This window comes from Tupaia chinensis, unplaced genomic scaffold (assembly GCF_000334495.1).
Source record: "Tupaia chinensis unplaced genomic scaffold, TupChi_1.0 Scaffold000037_18, whole genome shotgun sequence".
In the NCBI taxonomy this organism is placed as follows: Eukaryota; Metazoa; Chordata; class Mammalia; order Scandentia; family Tupaiidae; genus Tupaia; species Tupaia belangeri.
The window spans coordinates 987,020-1,011,906 of NW_006159476.1; the positions used below are offsets into that span (position 1 = coordinate 987,020).

The window sequence follows — 24,887 nt, forward strand, 5'->3', positions numbered from 1 at the left end:
ACAATCACTCCTCCGTTTTTTCCTCGAGACTATGGAAGTGTATGCACACGCCCAGTGTATTGTCTCAAGACACCGGGTCCAGGACTCCAGTCAGTCAGCCTCCCTTAGCCACTACACCATGGACCGGCCCTAACTTCTAAAGTTTTATCTGAAATCATTTCAGAATTGTAAGCATCCAATTTAAGAGGGGGGAAAAGGAACTTGAAATGTTAACGCCATTTAATTAATTTTTTAAAGACATAAAAACCTTTCTCTTATGCTATATATCAAGATAACTAAATGGCAACACTTACTCTAAAATATTTCAATGTTTAGGAGGTATTAGACAATTCAAAAGAATACTGTCCTGGGACCAGCAGTTAGCATAATGGCTATGTCGCTGGACTCCCACGTAGTCGACTGCGGTTCGAGTCCCGGACCCGGTGGCTTAAACTCACGCCGGGCGCGTGTGCGTGCGTGCCCAAGATCCCGAGAGGAGAATGGAGGAGAAGGGATTGCGGCGTGGCCATCCCCCCTGGGGGGATTTCCTGCTTTCTATCTCTCTGTCTCTCTCTGTCTGGTGAGCGCACGCGCCCTATAACAAAAACCTCTCCAAAAAAAAAAAAAAGAATACTGTCCTAACATTCAGATTTTTTAAAAACCCGTATGCTACAGTAAAGGTACTGACCAGTTACAATTTTATATTCATGAAAACAATATACTTCATTATTAATCTACATCAAACTAATTTTTAGAAACTAAAATTCAAGTTATAAATACAATTTTCCCACTATGGATTTTTCATTCAACAATTATTTATAGTGCCACTCTACGCATTACCTTGTTCCTGGAACATATTCAAGGACAAAAGAGACAAAGAATAAGCATAATAATTAAACTGTTCAGGGTGAATCTTTTAGGTGAAAAGAGCACAGTAAAGGGTGAGATCTGGGGTGTGGAGAAGGGAGTTACAATTATAAACAGGGTGATCACAGTTGATCTCTTGAGAAGGTAGCACTTCTGTTAAGATCTAAAGGAAGCAAAGGAACTAATAAAGCAGGTATCTGGAGAAATAATTTAGGGCAGATCAAAAGCTAATACAAAGCACAGATGGAAGGGGGCATGTCTCTGGAGTAAGTTTACAAACATCAAGGAGATCACTGAGTAGGGAAGAGATTTTCACCAAGTGGATTATCTTAAACTTAAATTGGAACCCTAGTATTCATTGTCTATTAATTAAATATTAACTAACCCTGTGCACCAATGAGTAACTGATCACTTCTTTAAAAAAAAGTTTATTTACTTATTTATTCCATGAGCAAGACAAGAACAGAAAGAACACCCAACAAGATCTTGATACTGTGGTGCTGGATGCATTGGCCAGCAATAATGGTGAATCAAAGCCCAGCACTCCGGGTGGTCTCCAGATGTTAACTGAGAATCCACGTTCCCTCACCTGAGTCAGCCTCCCAGAGCAGGGCATTTTACCACACTACCATCCAGACTCCTAATAGCTGCCTCCTGAACATAGACTTTCTGTATGATTATGAGTAATAGAGATATATGTATTTATAATGTATATACATTTTGAAATGATGAGTGTGCATGCATGCCCAGGCCCAAAATTGAGACAATTGTAGTGTGGCCATCTATCCTGGGAGGATAATTTCTCATTTTCTATGTCTCTGTCTCCCATGAGTATTCACATCCTATAGCAAAACTCTCTTAAAAAAGAAAAAAGCCCCCATTTTAAAGACCAGGACACACTTAAAATGACTTGTCAAGAGGTTCTGCCAAAAAAACTCTAAGTTTTAGTCTGAATAATTTGGTAAGAATCACAAACTACAGGTCTAGCAGGTGGTGTGGAGAAGGTGCTAGACCAGTTTTGCAATTCCAGTCTTGGACCTGGCTGCTTGACAATCATGCCCAGCAAATAGAACAGTGTGCCGAAAATCCCACAAGGACAGTGGTGGAAAGGGGACTACAGTGTGGCCATTCCCCCTAGTGAAAGTACAAGCCTGCTAGCAGAAAGTCACCATGAGGTAATTTCTGCCTGGCAAGTATACATGCTCTATATTAAAAACTTAGTAAGTGGGGACCAGCAGTTGGCATCGTGGCTGTCACTGGACTCTCATGGTTCAAGTCCTGGACCTGGTGGCTTAAACTCATGCCGGGTGCACGTGCGTGCCCAAGATCCCGAGAGGAGAATGGAGAACAAGGGATTTTGGTGTGGCCATCCCCCCAGGGGGGTGATTTCTTGTTTTCTATCTCTGTCTCTATCTTTCTGGCAAGTACACGAACCCTATAGCAAAAATCTTAAAAAAAAAAAAAAAAAAGAAACAAACCAGTCTATGAACTTTTCTTCCTAAACGTACATTATCTTAGAGTAAGCATCACAGAATACACTAAAGTGAAATTCTATATCCTTTAATCGTGAGTTAGAATTGCAAACTGTTTAATAGGTGTATGATTCAAAACCTCATGTATCAGTGTAACCTTTTACTCAGAATCAATTGAGCATTACCTGTACCTGGTAGCTGCAGAATACATTTGAGTTTACAGCTGCACAGAGTGGCAATGAGTTCAGAAAGTGTACCCTGAATTGCTAAGCCTGGTAAACCAAGTACACACAACTGGCAAAGTTGACCTGCTTTCGTTAAGTGTGACTTCCTCACTGAACCCATGATTCAAGACCCTCCTTCATAACATGCTTTATACTGTGACTCCTTGACTTCAACTTCTTAAATTTTGACATCAAGTTTTGTTTCATAATTTCAAATAGTTTAAACATCTCCATTCTAACAATAAAATCACAAGGAATAAAATATACTACATCCTATCAGAAAACTAGTTACATAAGGAAAGGAAGAATGAAGACTACTGTTTAGTAAGTAGACGTTCAAAGACTAACATACTCTACCTAATTAATTTTGGTATTAATGTAAAAAAAAAAAAATGCCATTTTACACCTGTAGTTCAAATGCCTCACCTAGTCAGCCTGAAACACACTGGGCATAGGAAGAAGTGCCCAGAACACATGGGCTGGAGGGAGACTCTGGAGAGTGCTCAGCTTTATTGCATGCCCATGTGCACATGCATGTGCTCTACCATGAATAAAAAGGAAAAGAGAATTTAATAACACTCCAACTGCGGGACCAGCAGTTAGCGTAATGGCTATGTCGCTGGACTCCCACGTAGTCAATCGTGGTTCAAATCCCGGACCCGGTGGCTTAAACTCACGCCGGGTGCGTGTGCGTGTATGCCCAAGATCCCGAGAGGAGAATGGAGGAGAGGGGATTGCGGCATGGCCATCCCCCTTGGAGGCGTGATTTCTCGCTTTCAACAAACCAGTCTATAAACTTTTCTTCCTAAACGTACATTATCTTAGAGTAAGCATCACAGAATACACTAAAGTGAAATTCTATATCCTTTAATCGTGAGTTAGAATTGCAAACTGTTTAATAGGTGTATGATTCAAAACCTCATGTATCAGTGTAACCTTTTACTCAGAATCAATTGAGCATTACCTGTACCTGGTAGCTGCAGAATACATTTGAGTTTACAGCTGCACAGAGTGGCAATGAGTTCAGAAAGTGTACCCTGAATTGCTAAGCCTGGTAAACCAAGTACACACAACTGGCAAAGTTGACCTGCTTTCGTTAAGTGTGACTTCCTCACTGAACCCATGATTCAAGACCCTCCTTCATAACATGCTTTATACTGTGACTCCTTGACTTCAACTTCTTAAATTTTGACATCAAGTTTTGTTTCATAATTTCAAATAGTTTAAACATCTCCATTCTAACAATAAAATCACAAGGAATAAAATATACTACATCCTATCAGAAAACTAGTTACATAAGGAAAGGAAGAATGAAGACTACTGTTTAGTAAGTAGACGTTCAAAGACTAACATACTCTACCTAATTAATTTTGGTATTAATGTAAAAAAAAAAAAATGCCATTTTACACCTGTAGTTCAAATGCCTCACCTAGTCAGCCTGAAACACACTGGGCATAGGAAGAAGTGCCCAGAACACATGGGCTGGAGGGAGACTCTGGAGAGTGCTCAGCTTTATTGCATGCCCATGTGCACATGCATGTGCTCTACCATGAATAAAAAGGAAAAGAGAATTTAATAACACTCCAACTGCGGGACCAGCAGTTAGCGTAATGGCTATGTCGCTGGACTCCCACGTAGTCAATCGTGGTTCAAATCCCGGACCCGGTGGCTTAAACTCACGCCGGGTGCGTGTGCGTGTATGCCCAAGATCCCGAGAGGAGAATGGAGGAGAGGGGATTGCGGCATGGCCATCCCCCTTGGAGGCGTGATTTCTCGCTTTCTGTCTCCCTGTTTCTCTGTCTGTCTGGTGAGCACATGTGCCCTATAGCAAAAACCTCTCCAAGAAAAAAAATAAAATAAACACTCTTAACTGCTAACCCACAAACAGACTGTGGCAGTTCCTGCCATCACACTGCTGTGAAATGTCAATACTGGGCAGTGACAATCATGCATTTGCAAATAACTGAAAGTTCATAATGACGACGACTTGCCCTTTTTAAGTACAGAATCCCTTTCCACACTTAAAACTTAAAAAACTGCTGGCCAACTCCTTGGCCTGGTGGTTAAGGCAGCTGGATCCCACATGGGCAACCACACAGTTCAAGACCTGAATCCAGCCATTTCAAGAATACTGCAGGCAAGTGAGAATTGAGGGCCCAAAGTCCCCAAAGCAGGGAGATGAGGGATTGCAGCATGACCACTCTGCATGGCGGGTACATTCTCCTTTCCCTTGTGAGAGGGATGTTTTTCTATTTTTGCTACTAAGAAGAAACCTTTAATTATTTTAGCCTGTTTCATTTTGGTTTTTAATATATTTGCAATAAATTGATGGGGGTTTTTGAAGGATAAAACTACACGGGATATCAACTGCAGAATTTTGAGAGGTTTTATAGAAAGTACAATCTGAGGTTGTATGGGATTGTACCATGCCATCTTCTACAGGATCTGTTACAAATACCATTGAGGCAGGGGCCAGCAGGTGGCATAGTGGTTAAGGTGTTGGCCTCCCAAAGTGACCAACTGTGGTGTGAGTCCCAGTCCCAAACTCATGCCAGGCACATGTGCATATCTGCTCAAAAGTCCCAAGAATACAATGGAGAGGAGATTGTGGCATGGCCAACCCTGGGAAGGATTTCTCACTGTTTCTCGGCATGAGCACATGTCCCATAGCAACAACCTCTCAAGAGTTACTGAAGAAATTTGTGATTGTATAGCTACTCCCAATCAATTATTATTTAATCTGCTAGAGGGCACATGCACTTGTGAAAGAGTGAGCGAGAAAGTGAGAAAGCACCCCACAAGGCAGATGGCCCTGCCTCAATCGCCTCTCCATTTTTCCTTCTGAGATTTTGGACATGCAAGCATATATGCACCCAATGTGTTTCTCGAGACTCTAGAGGACTTGAACTGGCCATGTGGGATGGGCTGCCTTAACCACTACGCCACCAAGTGGCTCAATGGCAAGATCCTGACAGGCTTAATACTAAGATAGCTAAGAAAGAATGTAAGAAACGTGTGCAAAGGGGAGTCGTCGGTCTTTAATTATTACTGTACACAGCTACTTCCACAACTGTATAGTACTCGTTTCTTAGTATAGTGGCTGCCAATCTGGAACCCAGATCTAAGGGTTACAGTACCTGAGATTAAGCACCTCCCTGGGCCTTCCTACTTATTCCCAGTAGCTTAAACTTGATTGTTATGCGAGGAAAGCTAAATCCCAAAATAAGAAACATCTTGGGACCAGCAGTTAACGTAATGGCTATGTCGCTGGACTCCCATGTAGTAGACCGCGGTTCAAGTCCCGGACCCAGTGGTTTAAACGCACATCGGGCGCATGTGCGTGCGTGCCCAAGATCCCGAGAGGAGAATGGAGGAGAAGGGATTGCGGCGTGACCATCCCCCATGGGGGGGTGATTTCTCGCTTTCTATCTCTGTCTCTCTCTGGCGAGTGCACGCACCCTATAGCAAAAACCTCTCAAAAAAAAAGGAACATCTGGTTAAAAAAAGGGGGGCGGTTATGTATACATATATCAAAGGGTAAATTGTAATTAATCAGGTAATCCATATAAGGTACTACACAGAGTGCATGAAATACATTAGAAAGTGTTGGCTATTACTTTTGAAACTAGTAACCCTAAAAAAGGGAAAATTACTATTGACAAGATACAACTGAAAATCAGCAGTGTTTTGGGAACCAGCAGTTAGCGTAATGGCTATGTCGCTGGACTCCCACGTAGTCGACCGCGGTTCGTGTCCCGGACCCGGTGGCTTAAAACTCACGCCGGGCACGTGTGCGTGCGTGCCCAAGATCCCGAGAGGAGAATGGAGGAGAAGGGATTGCGGCGTGACCATCCCCCATGGGGGGGTGATTTCTCGCTTTCTGTCTCTATGTCTGTCTGGCGAGCGCACGCGCCCTACAGTGAAAATCTCTCCAAAAAAAAAAAAAATCAGCAGTGTTTTAAATTCAGAAAATTTTATGGTTTCTAACAATCTACTCTAGAGCGTATTTCCAAATATCCTTCATATACTTTTCTATAATCTTCCAAAATTCTATAGATCTACACTTAATTGTAAAAAATGAAAAACCCCTGTTTACATATAAGATCTGTAGAGTAATTCTACACATATTTGGGGAAAGACAAAAACCCATCAATTACTGCAAATATATTAAAATCAGAATAAAACAGGCTAAAATAACTAAAGGTTTCCTCTTAGTAGCAAAAATAGAAAAAAATTCCCTCCCTATCCCTAAGTAAAATGTCAGCTCTAAAGACAAGTCTTGCCTAGATGAACTTTTCCATTTATATGACGTACAGATTAGATATAACACTTCTCATTAATTTTTTCTAATGGGAAAGGGCCAAACAAAGTACCCTGAAATATGGCCAATTGCGTGGGCTACATAAGGCACCAAACAATTCTGCATTACTAGAGGTAATATACAAGTACTTTCATTGTCAAAGAATCCAGAAATCTCAGAAAACAGTATATCTAGGGCATTTGAAAAATGTACATATGAGCTGGGTTTAAGTTATATTACAAGACTACAGCTCAAGTTTGACAATGGTAGGACAGTATTCTTTATACATAGAGAAATCAAGCATTCGCGTCAGAACACAAACACCGAGTCTAGGAGCAACAAACACAGGTGTTCACATACTATTCTTTCAAATTTGTTCAAAACGTTCCTAGTAAAAAGTTGGGAGGTAGCAAGGCCCTAGTTCAGGTGGGGTTATGTGCTGTGCCTTGGGAACCAGATCCCACATAGCTGTGTTTTAATTCTGGTCCCTATGTCTTGAAAAACATGCCACGTGTTTGTGTCTAAAACCCTGACAGGGTGGAGAAATGAAGAAGGGATGAGGTGACCACGCCTTGTTGTTTGGTGGGGAGGGTTCCTTTCTCTCTGGTGAGTGCACACACCTGGTATTTTTTATTTTTTGAGAAATCTTTGCTATAGGATAGGTGCACTCACCAGAGAGACAGAAAGCGAGAAACCACCCCCCAGGTGGATGGCCACACCACAATCCTTTGCCTCCATTCTCCTCTTTGGGATTTTGGGCATGCACAGGCAAGCACCCAGCATGAGTTTCAAGCGGTCAGGTCTAGGACTCAAACCACAGTCAACTGCAAGAGTCCAGTGCTGGCCCCCACACCGTCTAGCAATTTTTTTTTAATTAGGATTTTAAAAACATTTAATAATATGCTTATCTAAAGTCACAGTAGCTCAATAAAATAGTTATATGTAAAAAATCCTCGACCAAAGTCTTGTCATTTCTGTTGAAATATACTACCCTTACCAAAATAATCTGCGAATTTCTTTCATTTCCTTAAGGAATTTAAGCAACTTATCTTTTCTCTACACAACCAAAAAATGATCAGGTCACTCTTACCCTAATGCAGACCATGAGCAAAGTTCTGAGCTGGCAAAGACTGCACCACCTCCCCACCTAACCATAAAGGCTGAGCTCTTTATATATCTCTCTTCTGGCTTAAAACCTGGAAGTGATACTGTGAGTTCAGAGTATTAAAATTTGCAATAAAATGGCTCTTTGTTATCATGGATAAGAAATCTGACAACTTTAAATGATAAAAAAAAATTTGCCATTTGATCAACTAAGTAAATCAGTATTTATTTCCTGTAACCTACAGTGGTTGTTATCGAACTAAGGTTTTCAAGCTTCTCTACATTGATAGAATTGAGGGTTTTTTGCTTACCGAATAAATTACTTCGTATATGAAAAACATCAGAAACACTGAAAAAATCTGCAAATTGTCGTTTATAACTATAAATTCATTTTTCTTACTAAGAGGGGGTAAAAAAAACACGGAGAAGGGAAGCTAGTACTTTCCAACTTTTTTTTTTTTTTGAGAGGTTTTTGGTATAGGGTGCGTGCGCTCACCAGACAGAGACATGGAGACAGAAAGTGAGAAATCACCCCCCAGGGCGGATGGTCACGCCGCAATACCTTCTCCTCCATTCTCCTCTCGGGATCTTGGGCACACACGTACATATACCCAGCGTGAGTTTTAAGCCACCGGGTCCGGGACACGAGCCACGGTCAACTACATGGGAGTCCAGCGACATAGCCATTACGCTAACTGCTGGTTCCCACTTTCCAACAGTTTTTAAACAAGTAATAAACTCAAAGTTTAAGTCCCTGATAGCACCTTATGCTCAACAATAAATCTACTGAAAAATATTGCACTTGAATAATTTGATGAGAAATAGGTATTTACAGGGTCTCAGTGTATTTAAATGCTTTTTTCTATTCATTACAAAGGGAAAAATAAGTCACAGTGGAGAAACCAGCCTATTTCTGAACCACGCCATCAAATGTGATATGGCCAGTAAGCTGCAAATGAATATTACTGTGTCTCTGTAGGGGTGCACCAAGGACATCTCACCGTCCTTAAGGCTGTTTTCAGCTAAAATGTGTAACTTCTTCCTAATGAGTACACATTAAACAAAGTTAATAATACAGCTGAAGAGCTGTTTCACAAGAAAGGAGACTAAAGAGGAAAGATAAGTGTTTATGACATTGGATCAGATGACTCAAAAGGAACCGCCTACCTTAAGTGGCATTGTGACAATGAAAGTAGAGCAGACTGCAGAGCTAAGTGTTGTATTGATGCTGAATTAGTGTTCATGTAATTAGGAAACATGTCTGCAATCCAACCTCCTAAAAGCTAAAAAAACCAGAACTGGTCAGTGGGAACCATATATGTTAATTGTTTGCACTGTGCTTGTAGCTTTTTTCTGTTTCACAATAAATGTTAAAATTCATCATAAAAAGGACTTATATTATGAAACTGTCAGGTTATAACCTTTAAAAACGACACTTAACTGCTATTCAACTCATTGCAAAAGTAGACTGGATAATGACACCCTAAGTCATGGGAACCTATGATCAGTACATAAATTGGACCTTCAACTTTAACACTGTTCATGAATGTTTTAAGCATTTTCTCACATACAATATATCATTATGAAAACTACAAATAGTTTTAGGAATCTCTTCATTTCTACACAATAGGAAGAACTGATAACCAAAGGTAATGATGGATAAGCAAATTAAAATTATACAAAAAACAAAGTTATTTTGCCAGCAATCTTATCCCCAAAGTTAAGTTCCCTCCAGTGACACTATCTACACCTTTACACTTCACATGGTATTGTCATTTCTGAGATTTAAGTTTTATGAAATTTAGACTATTAAAGTACTTGTAATATCATTTGTGTTTAATTTTTGGTGAAAAATACTACTCTAAAATTACCATTGGCTTACTTTCAATAATATTTGCTTTAAAAACTTAAGAAAATATTTACTTTCTAAAAAGGGGACAAGTTTAAAATGGTTATGAACAATACAAATCCATCTAGAGAAAAATTCAGACAAGAACTCAAACTGACTACTAAAAGTTAAAAATAACTGGGACCAGCAGTTGGCACAGTGGCTATGTTGCTGGACCCACGTAGTCGACTGCAGAGTCCCAGACCCAATGGCTTAAACTCACACTGGGCACGTATGTGTGCATGCCCAAGGATCCCAGGAGGAGAATGGAGAAGGAATTAGTTATAAACTTTAGTAAACTTTAAATAAAATTAAAAGTTTAAAAATAAATTATTTCAGGATCAACAGCTGGTGTGACGGCTACGTTGCTGGACTCCCATGTATTCGACAGCAGTTCAATTCCTAGACCCAGTGACTTAACCTCATGCTGGGCGCGTGTGCATGTGTGCCCGCCCAAGATCCCGAGAGGAGAATGGAGAAAGGATTGCGGCATGGCCATCACCCTGGGGGAGTGATTTCTTGCTTTCTGTCTGTGTCTTTCTGGGGAGCACATATACCCTATAGCAAAAACCTCTCCATAAATAAACATATAAATAAATAAATTCAAACAAAGAAATGCATTCTTATCCTCATATGGGTTCAGCTTACTACTGGTACTGCTACAAATATTTTAGACATCTTCACTTCCTGGAAGTACATTTAACCAGACTCCTTCAAAAGTAATTGCTATTTCAACGCTGACACACTCAACAATATAAAAACAATTAACCCATCAGAAAACATTTAAGCCTTTGACTATAAGTGGCCTTTCTGTAAAAAGAAAGCCAATTGCTACCTGGTTGCCCTAATCTCAAACATAAACCAAAAATGCTGAGCCCGCTAAAAGGGCTTTTGAATGCTAGAATAAACTCCGCTTCCAAATATGGGGTTACTAACTATATAAAAAGGGTTTACTCATGCATGCCATGTTAAAATGTCATTAAATATCTCTTGGGAGGAGCCAGCCAGTGGTGTGGTGGTTAAGGGCCCTGGACTCCCACAGGGCCGACCATGGTTCAAGTCCCGAAGCTTGCTTGCTCTCTCTCTGGACAAAATTAAAAATTTAAAAAATAAAGTTAAAATCGTTGTTTAAAAAAAAAAAAAATGCAAACAAACCTGGGACCAGCAGTTAGCGTAATGGCTACATTGCTGGACTCCCACGTAGTCGATTGCAGTTTGAGTCCCGGACTGGGCGGCTTAAACTCACACTGGGCACAGGTGCCCAAGATCCCAAGAGAAGAACAGAGAAGGGATTGTGGCGTGGCCATCCTCCCCCCCGGCAGAGATTTCTCACTTTCTGCCTCTCTGTCTTTCTGGTGCGCACATGCGCCCTATAGCAAAAACCTCTCCAAAAAAAACAAAAAAGAAAAAAAAAAAAAAAAAAACACCTCTCTTGGGCTGGGGATTAGAGGGGAGTATACAAAAATTCCTATGATCTTGATGATAATAATGACTATAATTTTTAAAGATTAAAAATTAGCTATTACATATTAAGTTTCACATTGTTTCACAAATGTTCAAAAAAATTAGCATAAACACTACTCCCCTCATGGAAACTTCAAATAGCATGATTCAAATCTTTTTTGTTTCACAACTAATATCAGAATGCATGTACTTTTTATCACAAATCTCATTAAAGATGCCCTTTTCCACATTTTCAGACTCATCGGAACTCATTACATAAAATAGAATACAGAAAAAAAATTATTTAAAACTTTATAGTCTTTGCAGAGGAAAGAAAATGCCCTTATTTTTTCAATATGTATACCATTGACTGCAGAGATTACACTTTGGCTTTATAGAGATGAGAAATACAAAAGTAACTAATTTGGCTGATTAGCACAAGATTTTGCTTGAAAATAAATGGCTACATTTCACATAAGAGAATAAATCATATAAAAGACACAAAGATTAGAAAACGTAAGATTTTATTTAAAGAAATGTTGTCATCTAAGTATCTGTGTCTTTCTGTCAATAGTTTCAGTATGAAATGCCTCAAATGCAGAGAAGCAGCCAAGGGAGAAAACAGACCACACTAGCAGAGGGGCACCTGAGCATCTCTGTGGCACACTACCGGACAGGAAAGGCAGGAGGAGGCATTCCTCACACCTACAATATGCTTACCGCTTAAAACGCTGAATGTGCAAATGTTTCCTTTGCAAAGCAAATAATATTTTAATTATTCAAAGCTCTTTCAGATATTTGATCATTTAGTTCTGTGTTTGGACTACTTCCTTTTTCCTTTTACGCCCCTACTCTACATTGATACATACATTAAAGAATTTGTAGATAAAGCATACTGAGTTTTAGAGAAAAATCTGAATAATCACACAGACATGGACCAACATTTATTACGAACAGGAAAGGTGTAGATCTATAAGAAAAGAGTACAGCTTTTTTTTTAAAAGGTGAAGTATAGAAAAGAAATTACCATAATCTATGATAATGTAATTTTAACTGCATTTTTAAATCACATTGCTCAATAGATACAAAACATGATAATACAGTAATTTAAAACTGCTGTGTAAAGGCATTAAAACAGAACCAACATGGAGAAGTTTATTAGGTCACTCATGGTCCTCCTCATTTCATTTCCATTTTCTAAGAAGAAAGGTTATTTTGAAAAATTGAAATGGATTCTTCACAACTCTTAATTATAAAAGAGAAACCAAGAATAAAAAAAGAATGGCCTTTAAAGTTTTAAATAAAAAGCAATCACTTCTCTATATACTTTTATTAAAGAATTACAGCTTTGACAGACAGTTATGTAGTTACATTGTTGCTATTATCAGCAGGATTATCCAGATTATTCATTTCCCCTTCAGCTACCAATACAAAACATCCTTCAATTAGAAAATATCTCATACGTGTGGCCTAATTCAAAATAAATTACATCTAATAGGAAGACACTGTAGCTTACATGTTATCACGCTGATCACCAAATTATAGAAAAAGCTACAGAAACCAGAGGGAGAAAAACAATTTAGAAGAATACTGCAAAATTGTATAGATTTTTTTTTTGATTTGTGATATTTAATGACTCTGGATCACTATAAAAAAAAAAGTTTTAAGTTGTTCTTTAAAGAACATTGAGGATCTGATTAGAGTATTACACTTAATCTAAATGTTTAAAACATGCATTTCTTAAAACTCTACAATATACTAACTTACATTTAAGGGACAGCTAGAGACCGACATCTTAAAATATTTCCTTACAACTAAGCAGCAGCAGTAGCAGTGCATACATAACGATGTCTACAGTCACCAGCTTTTCCCCTTTGAGAACAGCTACACACTGCTTGCTCCTATGATGGACGTGTGCAATAGTGGTTCTGAGTAAGAGGAAAACACTACATTTCAAGGATGTGAAGCAAAAAGTGATCTTTTACATGTCACATACAATACTAAAGTAATCTGGCCCGGCAAAAGTATAGTCAAGTACTATACTATAAATACATAGAGACTGGGCGAACTGCCTATTCCCTACAATAAGAGAATTTTACCTCCAGCAATTTGCATAGAGTAACAAAAAAAGAGCAAGTAATGACTTAAGAATGACATCTTAAAATCAGTTAAGTAGGTACTGCTAAACTCTGATATGAGTAAAGTATACATCCTGGCTGATGTACTACCACCATTAATTTCTTCTCTAAAAATTAATTACAGTATGCTTTTACTGTAATACATTTCTCAATTGCAGAACAAAAAAAAAATTAAGCTACTTTTTTCATTTGCCACTTTGTATTTAAGTAGGATCTGCAGAAAACTTTGAGGAAGAAAATTATCTTACTAAAAATGTGTGTATTTTTTTGGAGGAAGAAAAAAACCCTAATGTATTTGTAATGTATAAGTCATACAAGTTGGGTTAGCTGAATATAAATAAATGAAACATCACAATTTCCCATTACGAAGTACTGAATTACAACAAATCTGTTAACAAAACTTTATTCTCTTGATCGTGCATACAGGATGTTATTATTACTTTCAATGTAAAGACATCATCATCACTCTGTATTTTATGTATTTTGGTGTTTTTGCCAGAAACAGAAAGGCCATTTTGAGTGCTATGACCAAAGAAAACATTAGCCTTTCCCAAGCTAAACAAAAATTTAAGTGTGAAAATAAAAAAATAAAGAGCAAATCAGGAAAAAGAAAAACACAGCTCAGGATATGCATTTCTGAAATCAACATTCACTTTATCATATTAATTCCTAAAGCAGAAATAATAAAAATTTTAAAAATATGTAATATTCTTTGCCAATTTAATTTTAATTGCCATAAGTTGCACACACTTGCTGGAGAAAGGGAGAAGGAGAAAACACACTCCCAATAGGGAATGGCCACACTGAAGTCCCTCCTCCACTTTTTGATCCTGTGAGAGTTTGGAGCATACATCACATACATATGCCAGGCTTATCGTGAGGATGCCAGGGCCAGAACTAGAACTGCGCATTCGACCATGTGTGACCATACTCCCTTAACCACTATGCTAGAGGAGATGGCCCTCTGCCACTTTTTCTTAATCAGTGTTTTATACATACATACCTGCTTGGTTGTGTGTGTGTATGTGTGTGTGTGTGTGTGTGTGTGAGAGAGAGAGAGAGAGAGAGAGAGAGAACTGAAAGCATTAGAGAGAGAGAAATAACTGCAAACATTACAAACTAAATACATCAGACAACTACTAGCAGCTCTGAGTTATCACATGAAAAACCCTGTTATTTAGACTATTTTCAGTACTCTGGAGTAAAATCTGGGCTTTCTTAGAATTCTTTTCAAGAATAAAGTTTGTACCTTATAGCTAGAAAACAGGATAAACAAACCCACTGTATTTGTAATTGCAGAACAGAGTACCTAACTACCCATCTTGGTATAACTTACACTGTAATAAAATGTGTGAATAATGCTCAAACATGTGAGAAACGAAGAAGCACCAAAAACTCAGAAAGTACTACTGTTACCCAAAAACAACTGTTACCCAGTATGTGGAGTTGGAATCAGTCTGAATGTGAGCAAATGTGTCTGTAAAGTCACACTAGAGTGCAGACCAGGTGCAGGTGATCCAGGTTCCTTGCTTTAGTAACACGAAGCAGCTGGCTTCAGCACACTTCAGAGGCCTCACCTGTTGAACTTCCTGCCAGTCTACTATGGTGATTTAAAAATAGTAAGGACAATAAATGGATCCAGAGAAGAGGTGATAAAACCTTAAGGATGTGGTCATGGGCCATATTCACATGCGGTACAATCTCTCCCCACAGACACACAAACATCCATACTGCATTTACAACCACACACAGTGACACATATATAACGCTCTGTGACTCCCACCCCCACAAAGTAATGCAATCTGAACTACAGCACACACGGGGAGCACACAGCAGCCTGCATTTACAGCTGCTGTGGTCTGTGTCCGCTCTGAGGCTCCATCACACGTGACACTGTGCTGACGCCTGCTCACTGTTGTAGGTGACCGAGCCCTTTGAATGGGTCCAAAACACGCCCACATACTACAAGATTTCAGATACAGTGGAAATGTTACATTGAGGTTGCACTGCACTTAATTATCTTGAGAATTTATATGAATAAATTAAAATAAGAATACTGCATAACTGTATGGATAAGTCATAAAAACGAATGGATACTGTTATCACTTTGATGTGGATATCACTTATTTCCACCTCACCCCTTCCAGCCATTAATTTATAATTGGAAAGTGATAACTTAGTGCCAATTGTCTTAGGTACACTGACATTTTACTATCATTTTGACTGCTAAATTCCGGTCTTCAAAAATTAACATTTTCCTTCTACTCATAATCAAGAATGATCCTTATTATTTAAAATAAACATGCCTGACTTCAAACTGCAAGACAGCTAGCTAAAAAGGAGGGAAAAAAATCAGAGTATCACTAGGTAAATTATAACTTAAAAGTTTGAGTCAGATTAGCTTATCCTGCATAATGTAAACTTTATCTTACAGAAAAGTTTCTTTAAGCTACTGAAGTGCGTAATTGACATCGACAAACCATGCTTTTACAAAATTAAAAATTTAAATAATCCTTTTCCTAAATGTTCCTTCAGACATTCAAAATACCTAGGAAACTATGTTAATATTTCTGTATTTTCATATAATCCCATTCACATTAGTTTGCAAGAATAAACAGAAAAAATGAGTTCTAAATAAATGACACAGGAGGCAATAATTGACACGACAAGTAAATAAAAGGCTAAAGCACTCCAATACCATTGAAACTGTTTAATGTTGTTGCAGCTCCAAAATGCAACAATCATCAGCTTGTAAAAGACCCAAGTTTCAAACTTCATTTTAATTACTCCTTCACACCTATTTTACAAAATTAAGGCAAGAGACATTTAAACCCTCCTGTCCTAGTCGAGCTATGTTCCTGAATTGCTTCCTACCACTCTAGTGCATGTTGCAATTCCCATCAGATGGTATATAAGAAAAGATAAAATAAAATATTAACCTCTGCTTCAATGTACAGTTTCCAGAATCTGCCAGAACTGGGGAACTGGGCAACAAGTCGTTCATAAGTCTTCCGTGCTTTGTCTATAGGTTGATTCTAAAATTGAAAATCAATAAACAGCATTTACAATGTTAGGATTATGAAAATATTATTTACTGCAGAACCAAGTAGTGTGATTGGACCCATAGAGAAGGAAATGTAATCCTATATCACTAAACCTGTGCTTCTCGAATGAGAATGCTCCATGCATCAAGGTCATATGGATTCTCTTCTAATTTCTTTTCGGCTTTCTTCACTTTCTCTGGGACATACTCAGCTGCCTGGAGGAAAAAATAACAACAAACTGAAATTACTGTTTTAAAAAAATTCTCATGCCTAACTTAATTCAAGTACAATATACGAGCCCCTGGATGTAACATCATAACACAAGGCACTGAAATGACCTCTATTAAAAGAGGACCGCATTTTGTGGAACCTAATGCTTTGTTGTTGGAAGTCACTTACATTGAGAGTAAAATACAGTGATCACATACTGCTTTTTTTTTAATTATTTAACTTTATTTACTCATTCATTTTTATTTTTAGTTTGATGAGAGACACAGAGAAAGAGGGAAAGTGAGAAAGCAAGCCGCAAGGTCTGAGACTTGAACCATGGTCGGCCCTGTGGGAGTGTCCAGCACTTTAACCACCACACCACCTGCTGGTCCCCACATACTTCTTATTCAAACAGACCCATCTTTTATATTCAATACTATACAGCAGTAGTTCTCAGACTTTATGGTTTCAGTACACCTCTATACTACTAAAAACTGAGGACCACAAAGAAGCCTGTCTGTGGGTTGTACCTGTATTTATTGTAATAGAAATTTTCAATTAGTTTCATTGTCAAATAGAGAAATCCCACACAACAAAGCTCTTTATTTCAAAGCCAGTATTAAAGAAAAAAAGTAATACACTACATACACAAGAATACTTTTGTTATATACATTTCACCAAGATGGGGAAAAAAACTAAAAACGAGAAAAGTTTAAATATTCATCCAAGAACAATCAAGTCTTTAAATATTTACATAATATTTTATAAAAATAAAAATTCAGTAAGAAACATGTCCTTGTTGGGAATCAGCAGTTAGCGTAATGACTATGTCGCTGGACTCCCATGTAGTCAACTGCGGTTCACGTCCTGGAACCGGTGGCTTAAAACTCACGCCGGGCACGTGTGCGTGTGTGCCCAAGATCCCGAGAGGAGAATGGAGGAGAAGGGATTGCGGCGTGACCATCCCCCCAGGGGGGTGATTTCTCGCTTTTTGTCTCTATGTCTCTCTCTCTCTATCTGGCGAGCGCATGCACCCTATAGCAAAAACCTCTCCAAAAAAAAAAAAAAAAAGAAAAAAGAAACGTGTCCTTGCTTTACATAATGTCTGACTTTTAAAAAGCAGCTGGGAGCCAGACTGTGGCCTGGTGGTTAAGGCAGATGGATCCCACATGGTCAACCACAAGGTTCAAGTCCCAGACTGGGGACCTGAAAAACATACCACGTACTCATGCCCAAAAAATCCCCCAAAAGAGATAGAGACATGGAGAAGGAATTGTGGTGTAACCACTTTCCACTGGCAGTGCTCTCATGCTTGCTCACTGTCTCTAGCTTGCACTCTCTAGCAACCATATGTACCTTCTGGTACATTTTTTTAAAAGGGCGGGCTGCAGGCAATAAGGCGGTTAAGGCACTGGATTCCCACATGGCTGACCACAGTTAAAGAGTCTGGGACCTGGCAGTTTGCTTTCTCACTTTCCTTTCTCTACCTCTCTATCTGGTGAATTAAAAATAATAGTAATAGTGGCCAGCAGGTTGTGTAGTGGATAAGGGTGCTGGACTCCTACATAGCCTACTGCAGCTCGAGTCCCGGACCAGGTGGCTTGCTTTCTCATTTTCTCTCTCGCTCTGTCCCTCTCTGGTCATATTAAATAAATAAAGTTAAATATAAGTAATTCTTTTAAAAACAATAAATAAAATTAAATAATTATTAAAAAATAAGTAGATTTAGTATTTCTTTCTGCATTTAATCAACTGCCATATCATGTCACACAGATGCTAAAAAAGTTCCACTGTACACTTGTGACAGACTGAAAAAAGTGTCTTAGATTTATTATGAAGTAGTTTGAACTTGCAGATCTGAAAATATTAAGAACCCCTGAGATCTCTGGACCAACTTTGAGAAAATACTACTGTCCTGAACCACACAAAGTATGAAAGAGACTGAAATTTTATTTTGATGTAAAAAATGTTAACATGATTTACAAACTGTTTAATAACAATGAAAACCATAAAAGAAATCTGCAAAAGATTAAAGAAACATACCAAAAATGCTTAGAGCAGTCATGTAAAACCAAATCACTATTTTTACCTTTTCTACCAAAATAAATTTAAGATACATCAAAGATTTCAACCTTAAAACTAGAATGACGAACAAGAGGAAAATATGATGAATTGTATCTTTACATGGGAAAGGGTCTTCGCAGAAAGTTTAAGTTTTTGCGCAATGAAATACCAAAATCAACAACAAAGACAAACCTAAAAAATATCTCCAACACACATAACTAGCTAGACACTAAGTATACTGTATAAAGTCCAGTCAATAACAGACAAGTGACTCAAAAAGAATCGAACACTTGAAAGAGATACACACAACACACTTACGCTTGCCATTTGAATGTTAGCTTTTCATCTAAGAAATACATGATGAATGCCTAGCATGTGCCAAACAGGGTTGAAGAGATTCTTGTAATGCCTTATTTCAGGGAGTTCCTTTTTATTTTGGGGGGCAGGGGGTTACAAAGAGCACATGTATTTTCCAAAGAATGAGAGACAGAAAGTGAGAAAGGCACCCTGGGGAATAGCTATGTCACAATCCCTTCTTTCAGACTTTTGGGTACACACACAGACACACAGTTTTTTCTTTCTTCCTTTTTATGTTTGGCCATAGGGCACATGTGCTCACCAGAGACAGACAGTGAGAGGGAAAGTGAGAGACCCTCCTCCACAGGGGGCGGGGGACATGCCCCAATACCCTTTCCTTCATTCTCACCCTGGCATATTGGGCACACAGGCACACCTAGTTTGAACCTCGGGTCACTGGATCTGGGACTCGAACTGCTCTCAGCCACATTAGAGTCCAGCACCTTAACCACCACACCACTTGCTGGCCCTCCCAGGGATTTTTTTTCCAAGTCACCAGATCCAGGACAGAAACCATGCTGTTGTCCATGTGAGATCCAGCCACCTTAACCATCATGCCACGGGCCCACAAGGGATTTACTTCTTGGAAAATCAAACTTAAAACACACTTTTAAAAAAGTGCTCATGGGGGAACCAGCAGTTAGCATAATGGCTATGTCGCTGGACTCCCATGTAGTCGACCGCGGTTCACGTCCCGAACCCAGTGGCTTAAAACTCATGCCGGGTGGGTGTGCATGCGTGCCCAAGAACGGAGGAGAAGGGATTGCGGGGTGACCTTTCCCCCTGGGGGGTGATTTCTCGCTTTCTCTCTTTCTGGCAAGAGAACGCGCCCTATAGCAACCCTCCCCCCCCAAGAAAAAGTGCCAATGGATATATGTAGTGACCTAAGAGATAGCTGAGGAGGTGGGGACAGAGCAAACCTGTCCCCACACTGGAGTATGCTCGTGCTGCAATCCTGTCTCTTATTTCTCTATCCTGTCAGGATTTTGGGCACCCTCACACGTGCTATTCAAGCTGCTGGGGACAAGATTCAAATCATGTTTGGCTATGTGGATCCAGCTCACTTAATCACTAGGCTATGGAGCTGGCCCTAAAAGAAAACAAATTTTCAGAGTCAGCAGGTGGCCTGGCGGTTAAGGTGCTAGACACCTACCACATTGCTGACTAAGGTTGAGTGGTTGAGTCGGGACCTGGTGGCTTGCTTTCTTGTTTTCCTTTTCTCTCTGCGTGGTTCTCAGAATGAATTAATAAAATTAAATAATTCTTTAAAAAGAAAAAATTCAAGTAAATTAGAATTTTAGTTTACGAAGTACCAACTATAAAATGTAATGGTAAATTAAGAAACAAAAATAATACAGAAATTCAAAACCAATTTTTAAAGATAGATTTAATTAGGACTTATAAATTTTTTTTTGCTGGGGGGGGGAGAGGATTTTGCTATAGGGCGCGTGCGCTCGCCAGACAGAGAGAGACATAGAGACAGAAAGCGAGAAATTACCCCCCAGGGGGGATGGTCACGCTGCAATCCCTTCTCCATTCTCCTCTTGGGATCTTGGACACGCACGCACACACGCCCGGCGTGAGTTTTAAGCCACCGGGTCCAGGACGCAAACCGCGGTCGACTACGTGGGAGTCCAGCAACATAGCCATTACGCTAACTGCTGGTTCCCCAGGACTTATAATTTTTTTTAATAGAGTTTTTTTTAATAGCTGGCAGGTGGTGTGGTGGTTAAGAGTCCGGGTCAAGTCCTAAACCTTGAGGCTTACCTTCTCAGCCCCCCACAGCCTATCCCTCTCTGACACACATACATAAAATATGCTTGCCAGAGAGAGAAAGCAGGAAACCATTCCCTCCACCCCCCAAGAGGGGAATGGCTACCCTGTCACCCCTTCTTCTCCACCCTCCTCTTGGGATTTTGAGCATGCACTCACATGCACAAGCACATGCTCCCAGCATAATTTTTTAAGGATGGTCTTATTTTATTTACTTACTTATTTTAATTTGACCAGAGAGGGACAGAGTGAGAGAGAAAAAAAACAGGGAAAGTGAAAAAGCAAGCAAGCCACCAGGCCCAGGATTCAAACCGAGGTTAGTTAGTTATATGGAAGTCCAGTGCCCTTAACCACCACACCACCTGCGGAACCAGGTGAGTTTCAAGCCCACCGGTCAGCGACTTGAATCTCGGTTGTCTACATGGGAGTCCAGTGATGTAGCCATTATGCTCGGAGTCCAGTGATGTAACCATTACCCAATCTGCTGGTCCCTGGACTTCTCATTAAAAAAAAAAAAAAAATCAGCCAACCGTACCTTGCTCGATATAGAAGACAACACTCAATGAAAATTTAGAGAAAAAGTAGTTAAAGTGAATTGAAATTATGAATGAAAAAGAGACTAAAAACTGAGTAACAAAAATAAACTTAACACTCTGAATCGACAGATCTTCTCTAGAAAGTTGTCAGGGATGGGTGAACAAAGAATCCTACAAGACCCTAGGTAGATTTCGTAACTTAAACCTCAAACCTGCAAAATAAACCTGGTGGTACTACCTTACATTTGTTACCAAAAATATGGACGGTGTGGGGCTGGCAGGTGGCATGGTGGTTGGGCACTAGACTCCCAAATAGCCAGCCGCAGTTCATGTCCCAGACCTGGTAGCTTGCTTTCTCACTTTCCCCCCTTTCTCTGTCTCTCTGGTCAAATTTAATAAATAAAAATAATCAATAAAATTAAATGAATAATTCTTAAATATATGGTCATTTATTTCTTGGTACAACGATTTATGCCTTCTGAAAGAGGGAAATTATTCTAGACAAGCAAAATCACTGCTAGGGTTTACTGCTGTAGTTTTATTTGCTCTTGCTAAGAAGTTCATTTTGCATTTAAGAGAGCTATTTAAATTGCCCCTTACAGGACCTCATGTGCAGTGGGTAAGCACTGTGCACTGGCAGCCTGGTCATACATGGTCCACAGCAATGTCAGCCTGGGTGACTTGAAAAACATACTGAATGGGGATCAACAGCATAATGGCTATGTCGCTGGACTCCCACGTAGTCAATCGCGGTTCGAGTCCCAGACCCAGTGGCTTAAACTCACACCAGGCATGTGTGCGTGCGTGCCCAAGATCCCAAGAGGAGAATGGAGAAGGGACTGCGACGTGGCCATCCCCCCTGGGGGTTGATTTCTCGCTTTCTGTCTCTCTGTCTCTGTCTGGTGAGCGCACGTGCCCTATAGCAAAAAAAAAAAAAAAGAAAAAAACACCACCTCTCCAAAAAAAGAAAAAAAAATAAAACTGGACGTTTGTCCATGCACCACTGAACTCCTGATAGGATGTAGAAATGAAGGCAGAAGATTACAGCCCGGCTACATTCTCTTGTCAGGTGTGCTCTCTTGGTTTTTCACTCGTGCTCTCTCACCGGTAAGTGCATGTACCATCTGACAACTAAAACAATACATGACCCCTTACAGTGTACCTGCGTATTCTGAAGCTCAAGAGCCACTTGCTATGAAGTAACCTACACAAGTGGATAATGTACCATGCAAAAACACAGACTCAAAAGACAGAATCTATTGATAATACCTGACCAAGCACAAGCACAGTAAAATGTAAAAATGAAGTAAAATAAGCTCACGGTCCAAATGTCAAGACCCATGTACAGTAATCTGGTGGGCACTGCACAGGACAGAAAGGATGAAACTCAATCTGATATGGTGTGGAATGATGGAGCTCATCACACAGCATGCACCCACTGGCAATTAAAACAAAACCAAAAAAAAGGGGGGGGGGCAGCTCATGGTATGAGATTAAGGTGGCTGGATCCCACAAGGCCAACTGAGGTCCCAGATCCTATGGCCTGAAAATCACACCTGGTACTTGTGCATGTGTGCCCAAAGTTCTGAGAAAAGAATGGAGAAGGAACAGTGGTGAGGCCACTCCCCCTAGGGGGTGCTTTCTGTCAGTCTCTACCCTGCGAGCACATGTACCCTATAGCAAACTAAAAATAAAATTAAAATTAAAGATGGGGATTAGAGTACTAGGGGGTTTACAAGGAGACCCAGATATAGACACAGGCAAAACTCTCTGCTGTCTCATTAGCTGTCCTGCACTGCCTAGGGAACCAGGGAGTCCCCAACAGCCAAAAGGCCCCTACCAGACATGAACCCTGCGTCTTGGATCTCCAAATAAGATCTCCACTCTTTTTTTTTTTCTTTTTTTAATAATTTTACATGCCAAAGGGGCTGTGCACTTACCAGAGACATAGGAAAGAGACACAGACAATGCAGAAGGCACCCCAAAATGGGGAGTGGTCACCACAACCCCTTCTCCATTTCCCCATCCTGTTGGGATCTGGAACACACACACCTGACATGTTTCTCAAGGCACACAGGCAGGGAACTGAATCACATTCGGCCATGTGCAATCAATTCCTTTATCCACACGACAGCTAGGAGGGTGGCGCTGCTCTTTAATATGTTTCCTTCCACATGAGAGGTGCAAGACAGCAGCTGCGATGGAGCCCTCATGCCAACCCACCCCCAGTCTCAAGCAGCCAGGATCACAGGCACATGTAGATACTACACAGAGGAAAGCCCTGGGAAGCCTGGGATATTCACAAGGGGATCTGCTTGCTCTAAGGATGCAGCAAATCTGGCCCATTCTGATTCATCACCCAAGTCTTGTGTCTCAGTTATCAGCAACACAATGAATTAGAACACCATGCCTTTAGTGAGTCTCAACTCTGGCAGTCATTAGAATCACCTGAAGGAGAGTTTAAAAAGATGCCCAAGATCCTGAGAGAAGGGAGGAGAAGGGACTGTGGTGTGGCCATGCCCCCTTTCTGGCTGGCGCAAGCACTCTACAGCAAAAACCTCTCCAAAAGAAAGAAAGAAAAAAGGCAAAGAAAAGAAAGAAATGTAAAGAGGATCACAAGAGATTGACAGATGGCATGATGGTTAAGAGAGCTGGACTCCCACATGGCCGACCACAGTTCGAGTCCCCAACCTGGTGGCTTGTTTTCTCTCTCTCTCTTTCTCGCTCTGTCCCTCTCTGGGCAAATTAAAATAAATAAATAAAATAATTAATTTCTCCCCTAAAGAATTATTTAATTTACTTATTCATTTATTTTCCTTTGATCAGAGAAAGACACAGAAGGAAAGTAAGAAAGCAATCCCCCAGGTCCAGGACTCAAACCGCAGTCAACCACGTTGGGAGTGTCTAGCACCTTAACCACCCCGCCACCTGATGGTCCAAAAAGATAATTCTTTTTAAAAAAAAAAGGATTACAAAACAAAACAACTCCAAGTGGGTCTAAAGTGGAGTCCTGGTTGAAAAACCAAGGCTGTGTATTTCGAATCTTGGGCCACAATGATTCCTAATCATTGCCACATTCTAGGGAAGTTTACAGACCCTTTCTCAAAATAAAGTTCTTAAATATACAAACTGAGGGATTTTAAAAAAAATTGTTATGTTGAATCATTTTAAAATTTAGTTATTTCTTCCAAGGGGGCCCGCATCCCAACAGGGTCTTCATGCTATGATCTGCCCCGTCTTAGCCAGCCAGGATCATGGGCACACATGTACAAGACCTCAGGACTAACCCTGGGACCTTCCCAAGAGGAGTCAGCACAGAACACCACATTACGGCTGCAACACTGCAATCAGCATAGATACTCTTTTTTTTTTTAAGAGGTTTTCGCTATAGGGCGCGTGCGCTCGCCAGAGAGAGAGAGACATAGAGACAGAAAGCGAGAAATCACCCCCCAGGGGGGATGGTCACGCCACAATCCCTTCTCCTCCAT

The 24,887-nt window shown here is 40.0% G+C and overlaps 1 protein-coding gene across 1 annotated transcript in view; it reads right to left on the minus strand.

Moving 5' to 3' along the window:
- Positions 1-24,887, minus strand: part of CSTF3 (cleavage stimulation factor subunit 3) — a 101,771-nt gene that overhangs the window by 62,107 nt on the left and 14,777 nt on the right. Inside the window, exons 2-3 of the mRNA XM_006140447.3 lie at positions 16,573-16,674; positions 16,355-16,450 (exon numbers count right to left, since the gene is read on the minus strand). Of these exons, the coding sequence (XP_006140509.1) occupies positions 16,355-16,450; positions 16,573-16,674 (198 nt within the window). The remainder of the gene's footprint in view (positions 1-16,354; positions 16,451-16,572; positions 16,675-24,887) is intronic.